The sequence below is a fragment of the Athalia rosae genome, chromosome 5 (genome assembly GCF_917208135.1).
Source record: "Athalia rosae chromosome 5, iyAthRosa1.1, whole genome shotgun sequence".
Taxonomy (NCBI): domain Eukaryota; kingdom Metazoa; phylum Arthropoda; class Insecta; order Hymenoptera; family Athaliidae; genus Athalia; species Athalia rosae.
This window is the reverse complement of record NC_064030.1, coordinates 11,048-29,221: the sequence shown is the minus strand read 5'-3', so window position 1 is coordinate 29,221 and position 18,174 is coordinate 11,048. Positions and strand designations below refer to the sequence as shown.

Sequence of the window (18,174 nt, the reverse complement as noted above, 5' to 3'; positions counted from 1 at the left end):
TCGAATTGATCGAGTGATAGCAAAATTTTCCACTGTAATGAGCAGAGAAATTTAATTAACTCTGTAGCTTTAAGTCGTGGCTCGCTTAATTCGACGGATTTATGTTCTCAAGTTCGAAAATCTCAGAATAAGTTAGTTTAAAACATTTGAAACATATGCTGTATCATGCTAGCAAGACTGCAGAATCGCTGAGACTCTGGTCTTTGCTTCTATTGATTTCAGAGTCAATGATGAACTCTAGTTCCTCAAGTTCCGGCTTTTCCAGATATTTGAGGCTCAGAAACGATGGAAATACTAATCCTCTGTTTAAATTGATTGACTGCTGTACTCTACTGCTTTGAGAAGTCAAAAAATTGTAATACCTTGATAGCTCCTAGTGGTTGTTCAATTATGTAATCAGATTCTTGTTTTCAAGATCAAAATACATACAACTACCGCTGCGTCATCATTATTTATTATTTTCCCCTCTTCTCCTGAATCTTTCTCAAGTTTTGTCTAATTTTTAACGAATTGGTGGACTTCCTTCATGTCCTGTGAGTTTTTGACGCCCTGCAGCTAGAGTAACACGACCTTAGACTTGTTTCCAGATGTTGACCGAATATTTTCTATTTCTTCCTTCCTTTCCTGATTTCTTTTCGATTTTGAGTCAATTTTTCAATTGATCCGCCAATTACTGCATTTTCCGGCCTTCCTGGAGGTTCCCTGTGATCCAGAACCGAAGGTACGTCATCCTACATTAATTCCCGATTTTTTTCTGATTTTTTGCGATTTTTTCCGATTTTTTTCCGACTCAAAGCTACAGAGATATTTCAATTTCTCTGCTCATTTGAGTGAAAAATTTGCGTTTACTCGATTATTTAATCGAGCAAAATATTCTCGCGAGCACAGTCGGATTTCCGGGCTCCAAATCTGAGAAAAAATATCACCTCAAAACTGGCCCTGCCGGTAGGAAAAGCCGAAAATCGCCAGAAAACCTTATCTTCCGGTCGTAAATCGTCAATGATCGCCAAAAAACCTTGCCTCTCTTCCAGAAGAAGCAAAAAATCGCCAATGAACCACCCCTTTGGATCGAAAACCGCCAAAAATCGTGAACAAACCACCCTAACACGTCAAGACCCGTCAAAAATCCCCAAAAAACCTCGTCCTTTGTCCGAAAAAGTCGAAAATCGAATTTTTTTTCGGTTCTTCAAGCTTAATCTCACATATAATCAGCTCAGGAATCCAAATCTGAAAGCTAAAATCATCTACTCATGCATTCGATCAAATAATCATTAATTATCCGCTGTTGAGAGAAGAATAATTATAAGACATATCGAGTGGTTTTAGTCGTAGACCCACTTTGATTCGTTGAGTCGAAATATTCGAACTTCTCGGTCTACGAGGGAGCCCGAGCTGTGCTGGAGTCAGCGTAGCCAGCAGGGTAGCACGTTGTTGTGAGACGTCACCTTCAGGGCTAAGCAGAGGTGACGCCTCAAAACAAACCGCGCGCACGTGGCTACCTGACTCTAGCTAAGCTTGGGTTTGCTGGTGAATTCGGAAATTCGAATATTTCGACGCATGCATGGATTGCCAAAAATCAAAGTGGGTCTACGACTAGAACCACTCAATATGTCTTATAATTTTTCTGCTCCCAATACCGAATAATTGATGATTACTCGATCGATTGCATGAGTAGATGATTCTGGCTTTCAGATTTGGATTCCTGAGCTGATTTTATGTGAGATAACTCTCGAAGAACCAAAAAAAAAATTCGATTGCTGAGAAAAACATGAATCATTGTCTTGAATTGGGTTCATCATGCTTGTCTCACGTATTTTGATTTCAGGAATCCGAATCTGGGAGGAAAATTGAACTATCTCTCAAATTGACTGAATTGTCCGCATTTTTGTGCGTTTTTTGGCATCAATTAGAGCAGGGTTGCCCAATCTTTTTTTGTCCGTGGGCCGGATTCATCATGACATACGATTTCGCGGGCCGGATTCTTTATAATTACATATCTTAGTAACATCTTTGAAAAAAATTCAACATTTTAAATGAATTCACGAATATGTTTGTGGTGAATCATTTTTTTTAAATATTTATAAATTTTATGAAAATTTTGCGTTTTTTAATTTATTTTTAGAATTTAATGTAAATCATAAAATACATATAACAATATCAGAAATATTGTAATTAATAAAATTCACAGAAAATACTTTAATAAATTTAAAAAATACGCGGTATTTGGGCAATAATTTACGAATATACGACTAGGAGCTCGCGGGCCGGATTGAGCTTCTTCGCGGGCCGGATCCGGCCCGCGGGCCGTAGGTTGGGCACCGCTGAATTAGAGGATATCTCGGAGGGAAAGAATCGCCGCCTAATTTTGACAACGGATTCGTGTTCCTGAGGTCAAAATTCATGAAAAAAAGCGCCATACTTTCAATTCTCAAGAAATCAAAGCTTTTGGCCAAAATCCGAGATTTTTTCAAGAGGTACCCCTTGCGATTTTTTCAAATTTCGACTAAAATTTTTGATCGTCTGAATGGGATGGTATGGCATTCTTTTGTATATATTTCGACCTCAGAAACACGAATTCATTGTCCGAATTAAGCTACGATTTTTTCCCTTCGAGATATCCTCAAATTTGTACCGAAAAATGCAAAAAAAATGAGGATAACTCAGTTATTTTTGAAGATAAATCAAATTTTCCTCCGGATTCGGATTCCTCAACTCAAATTACATTACGATAGTCTAAAAAATCGATTTTTCATTTTTGACCCCAAAAAGCTGAGAATTGGCGATAACTTGGTCAATTCCAGAGATAGATCCATATCTCTTGCAAATTCGGAGTTCTTAGTGCAAAATACGTGAGAAAAGCATGATTGACCCAATTAAAAAAAAGATTTTTTTTTTTGCTCAAAAATCGAATTTTTTCTTGGTTCTTCAAGAGTAATCTAACATATAATCAGTTTAGAAATCCAAATTTGAAAGCCAGAATCATCTACTCATGCAATCGATCGAGTAATCATCAATTATTCGCTGTTCGAAGCAGAATAATTATAAGACATCGATTGGTTTCAGTCGTAGACCCACTTTGATTCGTCGCAATTCGTGCATGGGTCGAAATATTTGAATTTCTTGGTCTACGAGGGAGCCAAAGCTCAGCTGGAATCAGGTAGCCACGGGCGCGCGGTATGTTGTGGGGCGTGACCTCTGCTCAGCCCCGAAGGTGACGTCTCACAACAAAACGCTAGCTGCTGGCTACGCTGACTCCAGTTTAGGTCCCTTGTAGACCGAGAAATTCGAATATTTCGACCCATGCATGGATTGCGACGAATCAAAGTGGGTCTACGACTAAAACCAATCGATGTCTTATAATTATTCTGCTTCGAACAGCGAATAATTGATGATGACTCGATCGATTGCATGAGTAGATGATTTTGGCTTTTAAACTTGGACCCCTGAGCTGATTATATATAAGATGAAGCTCAAAAAACCGAAAAAAAATTCGATTTTCGACTTTTTTCGGACAAAGGGCGAGGTTTTTTGGGGATTCTTTATTTCGGGGATATGTTATGTTTGAATTTCACCGCTGTTGGTCACGTCTGCGCACTCGCCGATACAGCTAGCGCTAAGTCGCGGAATTTTCGTGAACTACAAAAACTAGTGCCATCTGATGGACTTTTCAAAAACTGATTTCAGCGCAAGTCCACATGGGGTAAGTTACCTACGAACAATTTATCGTCATCGGTCGGCAACTCCGCATAGGGTAAATTAGCTACGAACAATTCATCGTCATCGGTCGGTCCATGGATATCGGTCGGCGAATCCGCATAGGGTATATTTCCTACGAACAATTCATCGTCATCGGTCGGTATCAGATCTGATAACTTACTGATCAAAAACTCGTGACACACCCTTGACGTTCCATCGGAGCATGTTCTTTAAATCGAAGTTGAACACAACCCTGATGTTGACGAATACTAATGATGACATGTCATTGAATTTACTCCTTTGTCCAGGTAATTGCATTCTTGGTCTCGACACGGAAAAAACCCAGAGGATCAGAGGCTACAGTCTTCAGGTATTTGCAATTTTCGGGCCTGGACAATAAATCCAAGCAACTGCGAAGTTACGTGTCAGTCTTATTCTAATATGGATACAGCGTCTAAATGAAAAATGCAGGTTTGTTAGTTTCTGGTTCCTCCAGCATCCGGTAATCTATAAACATTTTAATACTTGTACTTGTTTCAGAAAAATCGTTGGGGTTCTCCGTCCGATTTGCGATGCTGCTCTTTGACAGAACTTCGCACGTGTTGTCCATTTTGTCGCATTTCCGAACGGAAAAATGGAGATCTCTCGACGAGTATCAGGAATTGCTCGGTCCAGTCGACACGCTCGTTTTCCTGAAGCCGTAATATAGGTATCGTCATGTATTTTGAGTTTGAGAATCCACAACTGCTTCCTAATTTAATTTATCCAACGACCGGTCGATTAATAAGCCAATCGTTTGTTGCAGACGTAGCAATATCAAGATATTCCGATGGTTTCGGGTCGTGGCACAATTGACTCGACAAATTCAAGTCCAATTTATCTAACGACCGGTCGATTAATAAGCTAATTATTCATCAATTATTCGCTGTTGGGAGCACAAAAATTATAAGACATATCGATTATTTTTAGTCGTAGACGCACTGTGATTCGTCGCAATCCATGCATGGGTCGAAATATTCGAATTTCTCGGTCTACGAGGGAGTCCGAGCTGTGCTCGAGTCAGCGTAGCCAGCAGGGTAGCACTTTGTTGTGAGACGTCACCTTCAGGGCTGAGCAGAGGTGACGCCTCAAAACAAACCGCGCGCCCGTGGCTACCTCTGACTCTAGCTAAGCTTGGGTTTGCTGGTGAATTCAGAAATTCGAATATTTCGGCCTATGCATGGATTGCGACGAATCTATGTGGGTCTACGACTAAAACCAATCGATTTCTTATAATTATTCTGCTTCAAACAGCGAATAATTGATGATTACTCGATCGATTGCATGAGTAGAATATTTTGGCTTTCAAATTTGGATTTCGGAGCACATTATATGTGAGATTACTCTTGAAGAACCAAAAAAAAAATTCGATTTTTGAGCAAAAAATAAATCATTGTTTTAATTGGGTTTAATATATATATTCCTGAGGTCAAAATACATAAGAAAAGTGCCATACGATCAATTTTAAAGAATAAAAATTGATTGTATGGCATTTTTCTTATGTATTTTGACCTCAGGAACACGGATCCGTTGGCCAATTTGAGCTACGATTTTTCCCCTTATAGATATGCTCAAATTTTTGAAAAAAAATGCGAAAAAATGGGGATAACTCGGTCATTTTTTGAGATAGATCAATCTTTGTTCCAGATTCGGATTCCTGAACTCAAATTACATCAATATAGACTGAAAAACCAATTTTTCTTTCAGATTCGGATTCCTGAGATCAAAATACGTAAGAAAAGCATATTAAACCCAATCAAAACAATGATTAATTTTTTGCTAAAAAATCGAATTTTTTTTTGGCTTCTCAAGGGTAATCTCACGTATAATCAGTTCAGGAATCCAAATTTAAAAGCCAAAATCATCTACTCATGCAATCGATCGAGTAATCATCAATTATTCGCTGTTCGAAGCAGAATAATTATAAGACATCGATTGGTTTTAGTCGTAGACCCACATAGATTCGTCGCAATCCATGCATAGGCCGAAATATTCGAATTTCTCGGTCTACAAGGGGACCAAACTGGAGTCAGGTAGCCACGGGCGCGCGGTATGTTGTGGGGCGTGACCTCTGCTCAGCTTTGAAGGTGAGGTCTCACAACAAAACGCTAGCTGCTGGCTACGCTGACTCCAGTTTAGGTCCCTTGTAGACCGAGAAATTCGAATATTCCGACGCATGCATGGATCGCGACGAATCAAAGTGGGTCTACGACTAAAACCACTCGATATGTCTTATAATTTTTCTCCTCCCAAATCGTAATCGCAAATTTTTCACTGTAATGAGCAGAGAAATTGAAATATCTCTGTAGCTTTGAGTCGTGGCTCACTTAATTCGTCGGATTTATGTTCTTAAGTTCGAAATGTATTAGAATAAGGTATTTTGAAACATTCGAAACGCATCCTGTATTGTGTTAGCAAGATTGCAGTATCTGTGAGACTCTGGTCGTTTATCGATATACGAGTCAATAATGAAGTCTAGTTCCTGAAGTTTTGGCACTTCTACGTGTTGAGGGCCCAGAAACGATGTTAATACTAATCCTCTGTTTAAATTGATTGACTGCTGTACTCTACTGCTTTGAGAAGTCAAAAAATTGTAATACCTTGATAGCTCCTAGTTGTTGTTCAATTATGTAATAAGATTCTTGTTTTCAAGATCAAAATACATACAACTACTGCTCCGTCATCATTATTTATTATTTTCCCCTCTTCTCCTGAATCTTTCTCAAGTTTTATCTAATTTTTAACGAATTGGTGGACTTCCTTCATGTCCTGTGAGTTTTTGACGCCCTGCAGCTAGAGTAACACGACCTTAGACTTGTTTCCAGATGTTGACCGAATATTTTCTATTTCTTCCTTCCTTTCCTGATTTCTTTTCGATTTTGAGTCAATTTTTCAATTGATCCGCCAATTACTGCATTTTCCGGCCTTCCTGGAGGTTCCCTGTGATCCAGAACCGAAGGTACGTCATCCTACATTAATTCCCGATTTTTTTCTGATTTTTTGCGATTTTTTCCGATTTTTTTCCGACTCAAAGCTACAGAGATATTTCAATTTCTCTGCTCATTTGAGTGAAAAATTTGCGTTTACTCGATTATTTAATCGAGCAAAATATTCTCGCGAGCACAGTCGGATTTCCGGGCTCCAAATCTGAGAAAAAATATCACCTCAAAACTGGCCCTGCCGGTAGGAAAAGCCGAAAATCGCCAGAAAACCTTATCTTCCGGTCGTAAATCGTCAATGATCGCCAAAAAACCTTGCCTCTCTTCCAGAAGAAGCAAAAAATCGCCAATGAACCACCCCTTTGGATCGAAAACCGCCAAAAATCGTGAACAAACCACCCTAACACGTCAAGACCCGTCAAAAATCCCCAAAAAACCTCGTCCTTTGTCCGAAAAAGTCGAAAATCGAATTTTTTTTCGGTTCTTCAAGCTTAATCTCACATATAATCAGCTCAGGAATCCAAATCTGAAAGCTAAAATCATCTACTCATGCATTCGATCAAATAATCATTAATTATCCGCTGTTGAGAGAAGAATAATTATAAGACATATCGAGTGGTTTTAGTCGTAGACCCACTTTGATTCGTTGAGTCGAAATATTCGAACTTCTCGGTCTACGAGGGAGCCCGAGCTGTGCTGGAGTCAGCGTAGCCAGCAGGGTAGCACGTTGTTGTGAGACGTCACCTTCAGGGCTAAGCAGAGGTGACGCCTCAAAACAAACCGCGCGCACGTGGCTACCTGACTCTAGCTAAGCTTGGGTTTGCTGGTGAATTCGGAAATTCGAATATTTCGACGCATGCATGGATTGCCAAAAATCAAAGTGGGTCTACGACTAGAACCACTCAATATGTCTTATAATTTTTCTGCTCCCAATACCGAATAATTGATGATTACTCGATCGATTGCATGAGTAGATGATTCTGGCTTTCAGATTTGGATTCCTGAGCTGATTTTATGTGAGATAACTCTCGAAGAACCAAAAAAAAAATTCGATTGCTGAGAAAAACATGAATCATTGTCTTGAATTGGGTTCATCATGCTTGTCTCACGTATTTTGATTTCAGGAATCCGAATCTGGGAGGAAAATTGAACTATCTCTCAAATTGACTGAATTGTCCGCATTTTTGTGCGTTTTTTGGCATCAATTAGAGGATATCTCGGAGGGAAAGAATCGCCGCCTAATTTTGACAACGGATTCGTGTTCCTGAGGTCAAAATTCATGAAAAAAAGCGCCATACTTTCAATTCTCAAGAAATCAAAGCTTTTGGCCAAAATCCGAGATTTTTTCAAGAGGTACCCCTTGCGATTTTTTCAAATTTCGACTAAAATTTTTGATCGTCTGAATGGGATGGTATGGCATTCTTTTGTATATATTTCGACCTCAGAAACACGAATTCATTGTCCGAATTAAGCTACGATTTTTTCCCTTCGAGATATCCTCAAATTTGTACCGAAAAATGCAAAAAAAATGAGGATAACTCAGTTATTTTTGAAGATAAATCAAATTTTCCTCCGGATTCGGATTCCTCAACTCAAATTACATTACGATAGTCTAAAAAATCGATTTTTCATTTTTGACCCCAAAAAGCTGAGAATTGGCGATAACTTGGTCAATTCCAGAGATAGATCCATATCTCTTGCAAATTCGGAGTTCTTAGTGCAAAATACGTGAGAAAAGCATGATTGACCCAATTAAAAAAAAGATTTTTTTTTTTGCTCAAAAATCGAATTTTTTCTTGGTTCTTCAAGAGTAATCTAACATATAATCAGTTTAGAAATCCAAATTTGAAAGCCAGAATCATCTACTCATGCAATCGATCGAGTAATCATCAATTATTCGCTGTTCGAAGCAGAATAATTATAAGACATCGATTGGTTTCAGTCGTAGACCCACTTTGATTCGTCGCAATTCGTGCATGGGTCGAAATATTTGAATTTCTTGGTCTACGAGGGAGCCAAAGCTCAGCTGGAATCAGGTAGCCACGGGCGCGCGGTATGTTGTGGGGCGTGACCTCTGCTCAGCCCCGAAGGTGACGTCTCACAACAAAACGCTAGCTGCTGGCTACGCTGACTCCAGTTTAGGTCCCTTGTAGACCGAGAAATTCGAATATTTCGACCCATGCATGGATTGCGACGAATCAAAGTGGGTCTACGACTAAAACCAATCGATGTCTTATAATTATTCTGCTTCGAACAGCGAATAATTGATGATGACTCGATCGATTGCATGAGTAGATGATTTTGGCTTTTAAACTTGGACCCCTGAGCTGATTATATATAAGATGAAGCTCAAAAAACCGAAAAAAAATTCGATTTTCGACTTTTTTCGGACAAAGGGCGAGGTTTTTTGGGGATTCTTTATTTCGGGGATATGTTATGTTTGAATTTCACCGCTGTTGGTCACGTCTGCGCACTCGCCGATACAGCTAGCGCTAAGTCGCGGAATTTTCGTGAACTACAAAAACTAGTGCCATCTGATGGACTTTTCAAAAACTGATTTCAGCGCAAGTCCACATGGGGTAAGTTACCTACGAACAATTTATCGTCATCGGTCGGCAACTCCGCATAGGGTAAATTAGCTACGAACAATTCATCGTCATCGGTCGGTCCATGGATATCGGTCGGCGAATCCGCATAGGGTATATTTCCTACGAACAATTCATCGTCATCGGTCGGTATCAGATCTGATAACTTACTGATCAAAAACTCGTGACACACCCTTGACGTTCCATCGGAGCATGTTCTTTAAATCGAAGTTGAACACAACCCTGATGTTGACGAATACTAATGATGACATGTCATTGAATTTACTCCTTTGTCCAGGTAATTGCATTCTTGGTCTCGACACGGAAAAAACCCAGAGGATCAGAGGCTACAGTCTTCAGGTATTTGCAATTTTCGGGCCTGGACAATAAATCCAAGCAACTGCGAAGTTACGTGTCAGTCTTATTCTAATATGGATACAGCGTCTAAATGAAAAATGCAGGTTTGTTAGTTTCTGGTTCCTCCAGCATCCGGTAATCTATAAACATTTTAATACTTGTACTTGTTTCAGAAAAATCGTTGGGGTTCTCCGTCCGATTTGCGATGCTGCTCTTTGACAGAACTTCGCACGTGTTGTCCATTTTGTCGCATTTCCGAACGGAAAAATGGAGATCTCTCGACGAGTATCAGGAATTGCTCGGTCCAGTCGACACGCTCGTTTTCCTGAAGCCGTAATATAGGTATCGTCATGTATTTTGAGTTTGAGAATCCACAACTGCTTCCTAATTTAATTTATCCAACGACCGGTCGATTAATAAGCCAATCGTTTGTTGCAGACGTAGCAATATCAAGATATTCCGATGGTTTCGGGTCGTGGCACAATTGACTCGACAAATTCAAGTCCAATTTATCTAACGACCGGTCGATTAATAAGCTAATTATTCATCAATTATTCGCTGTTGGGAGCACAAAAATTATAAGACATATCGATTATTTTTAGTCGTAGACGCACTGTGATTCGTCGCAATCCATGCATGGGTCGAAATATTCGAATTTCTCGGTCTACGAGGGAGTCCGAGCTGTGCTCGAGTCAGCGTAGCCAGCAGGGTAGCACTTTGTTGTGAGACGTCACCTTCAGGGCTGAGCAGAGGTGACGCCTCAAAACAAACCGCGCGCCCGTGGCTACCTCTGACTCTAGCTAAGCTTGGGTTTGCTGGTGAATTCAGAAATTCGAATATTTCGGCCTATGCATGGATTGCGACGAATCTATGTGGGTCTACGACTAAAACCAATCGATTTCTTATAATTATTCTGCTTCAAACAGCGAATAATTGATGATTACTCGATCGATTGCATGAGTAGAATATTTTGGCTTTCAAATTTGGATTTCGGAGCACATTATATGTGAGATTACTCTTGAAGAACCAAAAAAAAAATTCGATTTTTGAGCAAAAAATAAATCATTGTTTTAATTGGGTTTAATATATATATTCCTGAGGTCAAAATACATAAGAAAAGTGCCATACGATCAATTTTAAAGAATAAAAATTGATTGTATGGCATTTTTCTTATGTATTTTGACCTCAGGAACACGGATCCGTTGGCCAATTTGAGCTACGATTTTTCCCCTTATAGATATGCTCAAATTTTTGAAAAAAAATGCGAAAAAATGGGGATAACTCGGTCATTTTTTGAGATAGATCAATCTTTGTTCCAGATTCGGATTCCTGAACTCAAATTACATCAATATAGACTGAAAAACCAATTTTTCTTTCAGATTCGGATTCCTGAGATCAAAATACGTAAGAAAAGCATATTAAACCCAATCAAAACAATGATTAATTTTTTGCTAAAAAATCGAATTTTTTTTTGGCTTCTCAAGGGTAATCTCACGTATAATCAGTTCAGGAATCCAAATTTAAAAGCCAAAATCATCTACTCATGCAATCGATCGAGTAATCATCAATTATTCGCTGTTCGAAGCAGAATAATTATAAGACATCGATTGGTTTTAGTCGTAGACCCACATAGATTCGTCGCAATCCATGCATAGGCCGAAATATTCGAATTTCTCGGTCTACAAGGGGACCAAACTGGAGTCAGGTAGCCACGGGCGCGCGGTATGTTGTGGGGCGTGACCTCTGCTCAGCTTTGAAGGTGAGGTCTCACAACAAAACGCTAGCTGCTGGCTACGCTGACTCCAGTTTAGGTCCCTTGTAGACCGAGAAATTCGAATATTCCGACGCATGCATGGATCGCGACGAATCAAAGTGGGTCTACGACTAAAACCACTCGATATGTCTTATAATTTTTCTCCTCCCAAATCGTAATCGCAAATTTTTCACTGTAATGAGCAGAGAAATTGAAATATCTCTGTAGCTTTGAGTCGTGGCTCACTTAATTCGTCGGATTTATGTTCTTAAGTTCGAAATGTATTAGAATAAGGTATTTTGAAACATTCGAAACGCATCCTGTATTGTGTTAGCAAGATTGCAGTATCTGTGAGACTCTGGTCGTTTATCGATATACGAGTCAATAATGAAGTCTAGTTCCTGAAGTTTTGGCACTTCTACGTGTTGAGGGCCCAGAAACGATGTTAATACTAATCCTCTGTTTAAATTGATTGACTGCTGTACTCTACTGCTTTGAGAAGTCAAAAAATTGTAATACCTTGATAGCTCCTAGTTGTTGTTCAATTATGTAATAAGATTCTTGTTTTCAAGATCAAAATACATACAACTACTGCTCCGTCATCATTATTTATTATTTTCCCCTCTTCTCCTGAATCTTTCTCAAGTTTTATCTAATTTTTAACGAATTGGTGGACTTCCTTCATGTCCTGTGAGTTTTTGACGCCCTGCAGCTAGAGTAACACGACCTTAGACTTGTTTCCAGATGTTGACCGAATATTTTCTATTTCTTCCTTCCTTTCCTGATTTCTTTTCGATTTTGAGTCAATTTTTCAATTGATCCGCCAATTACTGCATTTTCCGGCCTTCCTGGAGGTTCCCTGTGATCCAGAACCGAAGGTACGTCATCCTACATTAATTCCCGATTTTTTTCTGATTTTTTGCGATTTTTTCCGATTTTTTTCCGACTCAAAGCTACAGAGATATTTCAATTTCTCTGCTCATTTGAGTGAAAAATTTGCGTTTACTCGATTATTTAATCGAGCAAAATATTCTCGCGAGCACAGTCGGATTTCCGGGCTCCAAATCTGAGAAAAAATATCACCTCAAAACTGGCCCTGCCGGTAGGAAAAGCCGAAAATCGCCAGAAAACCTTATCTTCCGGTCGTAAATCGTCAATGATCGCCAAAAAACCTTGCCTCTCTTCCAGAAGAAGCAAAAAATCGCCAATGAACCACCCCTTTGGATCGAAAACCGCCAAAAATCGTGAACAAACCACCCTAACACGTCAAGACCCGTCAAAAATCCCCAAAAAACCTCGTCCTTTGTCCGAAAAAGTCGAAAATCGAATTTTTTTTTGGTTCTTCAAGCTTAATCTCACATATAATCAGCTCAGGAATCCAAATCTGAAAGCCAAAATCATCTACTCATGCATTCGATCACATAATCATTAATTATTCGCTGTTGAGAGAAGAATAATTATAAGACATATCGATTATTTTTAGTCGTAGACGCACTGTGATTCGTCGCAATCCGTACATGGGTCGAAATATTCGAATTTCTCGTTCTACGAGGGAGTCCGAGCTGTGCTGGAGTCAGCGTAGCCAGCAGGGTAGCACTTTGTTGTGAGACGTCACCTTCAGGGCTGAGCAGAGGTGACGCCTCAAAACAAACCGCGCGCCCGTGGCTACCTCTGACTCTAGCTAAGCTTGGGTTTGCTGGTGAATTCAGAAACTCGAATATTTCGGCCTATGCATGGATTGCGACGAATCTATGTGGGTCTACGACTAAAACCAATCGATGTCTTATAATTATTCTGCTTCGAACAGCGAATAATTGATGATTACTCGATCGATTGCATGAGTAGATGATTCTGGCTTTCAAATTTGGATTTCTAAACTGATTATATGTTAGATTACTCTTGAAGAACCAAGAAAAAATTCGATTTTTGAGCAAAAAATCAATCATTGTTTCAATTGGGTTTAATATATATATTCCTGAGGTCAAAATACATAAGAAAAATGCCATACAATCAATTTTTATTCTTTAAAATTGATCGTATGGCACTTTTACGTTTTTCATACATGGTACGTGAAATCTACGTGGAAAATATACCGTGGCTTGTTACAGGTGCAATTTCAATTAGGTACTATAGTATATAATTATTCTATTCGACATACCGAGTTGGATGTATGTAGAGTGACGGTTTGATGCCTTGCATTTTCTTGCGTATATGGTATAATTACAACGTAAATTCACGTCAGTGAAATTATTAGAACACATGTCTACCACCGCGGTGTTACAGTATTTGATATCAAAAGATAAATTATAATATTCGCCCCGTACACGACGATTGATGTCCTAGGTATATCCTGAGAAAGGAAGAAAAAAATATACATATACCAATTGCTCAATAATTACCTAATCAATTAGTTATATACCGGTAAATTGTACACCGTACGAACGTAATTTTATTCATTCACCCATCTATTTTCTAATAAGATAATTAATGTTATCAAAATATCTCCATAACTATGGTTCACGCCGTCCGCTATGTATTCAAATATGATAACTCGCGTGCACGAGTTGCACGAGTTCCACGAGATCGCGAATCTTTGAATTATCGTACGTATCATACATATAGGTATACATGCTTAGGTATATGGTTGTAGGTATAATAATCGCCACGAGTACATAGAGAACTGGTACATACGTACGTATTACATACAAGTATAAAATCGCATGCATCAAGTCAAGGATCGAGGAATGAACGTGCAGGGGGCAATTAAGCGCAAAGTTTCTTAGCCGCATCTCTTGTATACCGCGTTTTACGCACGTACATAGGTATGTAGGTATTTATATATAATAAGTCTTACGTACATACAAATAAATATATACGTTCATGGATTCTCTTAGTTAGTTACTTTATATAGATGTATTGCGTATACGGCAATTTGCCAATATTATAATGCTCTCACCTAAGTGTACACAGATAAAAAAATTCCCTGTTTGTGGAATAGAAATAAAACGAAAATATCGATGCGAAAATATTGTAAGATTAATTGTTATTAATCGAGACTCCTTACGGTGTAAGTAAAAATAACGATAACGCTAATAAAATTTATAATTGATGAGGTATAGCCTTACCGTGTACTAAGGGTAATTCAATTGGTAGAGATACGATGATGATGATGAAGAAGATGAGCCCTGTGTGGTTGGAAAGTCGCACGCCGGCACCTCGAGTAATAATATTGAAGATCCTTGCCATGTCGTAATTAAAATACGTTCGGTACCTGTTTAATTAGCCGGTTAAATTGTACCTAGTTATATGCATACGTTCCTCGTTGGCTGCAAGATATGGTATGCAAATTATCCAAAGTAAACGAGTCTTCTTTATTTTTTTGGTCTTCAGTTTGTTTATTTTTGTTTGAGGTTCTCCTTTGCATTCATAATTCTCTTCCCCATCTTCTACCTTAAACGAGTTGTGTAGGGATATGAGCTGAGGTGAACAAGGTGTTGCTTTTACAGCAACAGCTGGGTAAGTCGACGTTGGACACGCCACTATAGGCGCCGACATTATTGGCTAATACTTTACCCCGTTAATGCGATGAAAATATTGCGGTGCTTTTGATGTCCTCCGATTTTTTGATTATTTTTCTTTTACTGCTATTATTATTCTTTGAAAACGACACCCTCGGAGAACGCATATTTTGCCTTCCTTTACTGCACTAACGCTCGTATGCAATGAATTTACTTTATTATATTTTTGCATTTGCAAAAAACTTGTGGGATACAAGATTTTGTTTCAAAAATATTATTTTTCTCTCACCCGTAGCGGACAGCGAACTCTCTTCGTTGGGCGAGGTATTAAAAACTTGCGGTTTATGAGAGAAAAAATGGTAATAATAATACTCACAATAATCTGGCTCGATGGTTGTAATTACCTCTCCATCCTCCGGCACCGTGTAGGGATTGGTGAATATGAGTGAATTTCTCCGGATTCGTCAGATAACCCCATCATTTTTGCGATTGATTGGTTTTTCAATGTCGACGATCTGCGTTCTAAGCTTCGAGATTATTCCATCTAGTATCAAAGCAATACCCATTGAACAATTAGGAATCGTGATAATTAGGACGATTGAACCCAGAATAGATTATAATCGATATCTGATTGTTGAAATATTACCTGAAGCAGTTGCGATCGTTTTTATTGCGTTCGTTCAGCTTTTTACAACACGGTGGAACGCGCGAAAGAGGCGGTTAGGTTCTGAATTCGTTGGTTAGGTAAAAGTTAAACGAGTTCGACTGGAACGCCACCATGCGGCGAGCCCCACCAGCAATGCATGCTGGGAGTCTCGAAGCGTCTCGAAGCTACGACGCCATTAGCTTCCCGAATTTCGAACAGTACGCCTCGTGCTCTTATAACTCCTTACTAATTTAACCATATCGCATAATACCTAATTCTAAAGGTCGCACTAATTAGCTTGAACATTAATTTTAATATTGTGACAAGAATAATCTACTGAATTGAAATATAAAATGGTTTTACCTGAGATATTACATGGCTCTGCCCGGGCCCGACAGGCATGGACAAGTTATGGACAGGTCCTAGACCTGCTGCGAAGTAATCTGCGTCTCTGCAGTTTCTTCGAAGTGCATACTCACAATGCAATATGGAGATCTGGAACTTCTTCTACCCGGATCTTCACCTTTCCTGTCCTACAATCTGGTTCGTTCTAACTTCTCTTCTTTTCTATCTTTCGCCACGTATTTTCGTAGCGAGCAGCGAGCGGGCGCCTTTGTTTCGACTTAGTGCGATTCGATCGCGAACGGTCGAATTAAGGTCGATCATGCGACTATGCCCCTACTTATTACGATTTATTTTCACGTTTAATTTGTTACAACAATAGAATATCTTAGTTTGTTGATGTAATATTTCGAATCAGAGTGCACTATTTCTTGTTTCGGAGAATCGAGTTCCTAATCTTTCAACGGTTTTTCACGAAATTTTCATTTCTCGTAAAGTTGCTGCGTAATAGACGCTTGGTAATTTTGATTCGATTATAATTGCTCGGTATTCGTAATACCGGGCTGTGATTTTATGGCGAAGACGACCTTGTCGCCGTGAGGTTTGTAATCTGAATCAATTTGATTTGGAACTGCAATACTTATTCGTGTATTGGTATTATGCATTACAGAGCCCAGAGCCTGTTGCACTTCGATGGCATACTATACGTATCGGTGCAACTAATCTAACTGGCACGTGCAATACTGCTGAGAACGATTCCGTAGCTACTCAAACCGGATTTCCGTTCACTACATTCGAGCAGAATTGGTGAGCCTCAAATTTTAATAATTCTAGTCACATTCTCCGAATTCTGTGACTCGCACCGCCTGTGTATTAGAAATCCACTTTATCAAAAATATTCAAATTTCGTCTTACAGATAAAAGTTTTTACTACCTACAATAAAGTCTCCTCGTCCGGCTGGTCACCAACCACACGTATAAAGTGAAGAATTTCGGTAAATACAATTTTCTACCACTGTTTTTTCTCTTTGACAGAGTCTTTCTTCTTATTATTCATGTTTTTCTCTTCTTGTCATTTTTAGAGCACTATTTTTCGTGGGAGTATCGAAGGAGCATTGTATCGACCTCTCATCGTACTACATCTTCTACATTCAACCTACTACACAGCTATAGTCATCAGGGAGGCAGAGACATCCGGGTAAAATCCAAGACCCCTGAGCTTGGGAACCAGCTCGGGTCCGGTTTTGGTACCGGCAGCGGTGGGGTAAGTCCCAGCAGTCAGATTTCCTCGATTTCTTTGCCAGCTCACACGATGGTGAACGCTGGCATCGGGATCGTTGTATTTTATAGAATAAGTATGTTCCCCCAATTCGCGTGGCGTGGCGGTACTTTTAGATTTTAAAATCATTTTATTAGCTCAGGTAATCGTAGGTTCGGTTGTCGTTGAGCATAGCGCACTTGCAGTTTGTAGAGTCACAGATATAGAATTTTTTTGGAAAATTATTCAGTTAGTTGATCTATTGGTTAGTCAGTTGACAAATAGTTCATACACTATGAACTATTCAAATAAATCATCATCCACCAACCTTATGTAAGCAAGAGTGCGCGGCTCATAGGCAACGGTAAAGACCATCGTTTGATTGACCAACGCGTTTTCTTGCATTTTATAATAATTTTTAGTGATTGATCTCGTTTTCGTCGATCACTAACTAGTAAAAAAAATTAGGCCGTTCGAATGGTGGTCCTTTACCATAGTTTCACTTTCTCGACGAGAATCAGGTATGATCAGCAGCTCCGAGCGATTAAAAAATACGTAATTGATTTTTTGGAGATAAAAAAATTTGTCGATTCAGTTATTCTCAATTCTCATTCATTCAAAGTAATTAACTCCAACTGATTGATATGGAAACATATTTTACAACATCTTCTTTCCTCCCTGATTCTCTTGTTAACTTTAAGTATCCGATTAAGCTTCAAGAAACTACCGCGGACATTGGATTTAGTATAGAAATAATTAGGATATAGATTAAGTGTGAAAATAATTAAGATATAAATTAAGTGTGGAAATAAATAAGATTTAAATTAAGTTTGAAAATAATTAAGGTATTTATAATAAGGTATAAGAATATTCTTGGACAACGTTTCATCTTCCGAAGTGGAATCCTGATCGAAGAAAAATATTATTTCACTACCTATATTATTTTTTGTTAGCATTAAGAAAAAAAAAAAAAAGAATTAGTCATAAGAAACCTTACCCCAAACACACACATTTTTAAGCCCTTAATTAATATGAATTAAA

The 18,174-nt window shown here is 38.9% G+C and overlaps 1 protein-coding gene and 1 long non-coding RNA gene across 3 annotated transcripts; one reads left to right on the top strand and one right to left on the bottom strand.

Moving 5' to 3' along the window:
- Positions 1-731: 731 nt before the first annotated feature.
- On the bottom strand, positions 732-14,487 carry LOC125500909. Of its 2 annotated transcripts, XR_007278372.1 has the most exons (7): positions 13,528-14,487; positions 9,781-9,941; positions 9,453-9,703; positions 9,263-9,382; positions 4,228-4,388; positions 3,900-4,150; positions 3,699-3,829 (listed from the first exon to the last, which is right to left on the bottom strand). XR_007278372.1 is itself a non-coding variant. In XM_048655096.1 (3 exons), the coding sequence occupies exons 1-3, from the start codon at positions 4,012-4,014 to the stop codon at positions 858-860; spliced, it is 435 nt and encodes a 144-aa protein (XP_048511053.1). In that variant the 5' UTR covers positions 4,015-4,156; the 3' UTR covers positions 732-857. The 2 variants fall into 2 exon arrangements, 1 of the variants encoding a protein (XP_048511053.1); XM_048655096.1 differs by lacking the exons at positions 4,228-4,388; positions 9,263-9,382; positions 9,453-9,703; positions 9,781-9,941; positions 13,528-14,487 and adding an exon at positions 732-1,061 and having other exon boundaries at positions 3,714-3,829; positions 3,900-4,156.
- On the top strand, positions 9,579-10,258 carry LOC125500910. Its single transcript, XR_007278373.1, has 3 exons — positions 9,579-9,720; positions 9,790-9,958; positions 10,055-10,258. It is a non-coding gene; the product is annotated as an uncharacterized LOC125500910 (long non-coding RNA).
- Positions 14,488-18,174: the final 3,687 nt, after the last annotated feature.

What these genes read in the sequence shown, in the direction of transcription:
- LOC125500909 (XM_048655096.1), bottom strand. Translation starts at nt 4,014, where the DNA reads ATGCAATTACCTGGACAAAGGAGTAAATTCAATGACATGTCATCATTA. An exon ending in GCTCCGATGGAACGTCAAGG is followed by an intron (nt 3,830 to 3,899) that starts GTGTGTCACGAG and finishes AATTGTTCGTAG; the next exon opens with GAAATATACCCTATGCGGAT. An exon ending in CCGATGACGATAAATTGTTC is followed by an intron (nt 1,062 to 3,713) that starts GTAGGTAACTTA and finishes TTCGATCCAAAG; the next exon opens with GGGTGGTTCATTGGCGATTT.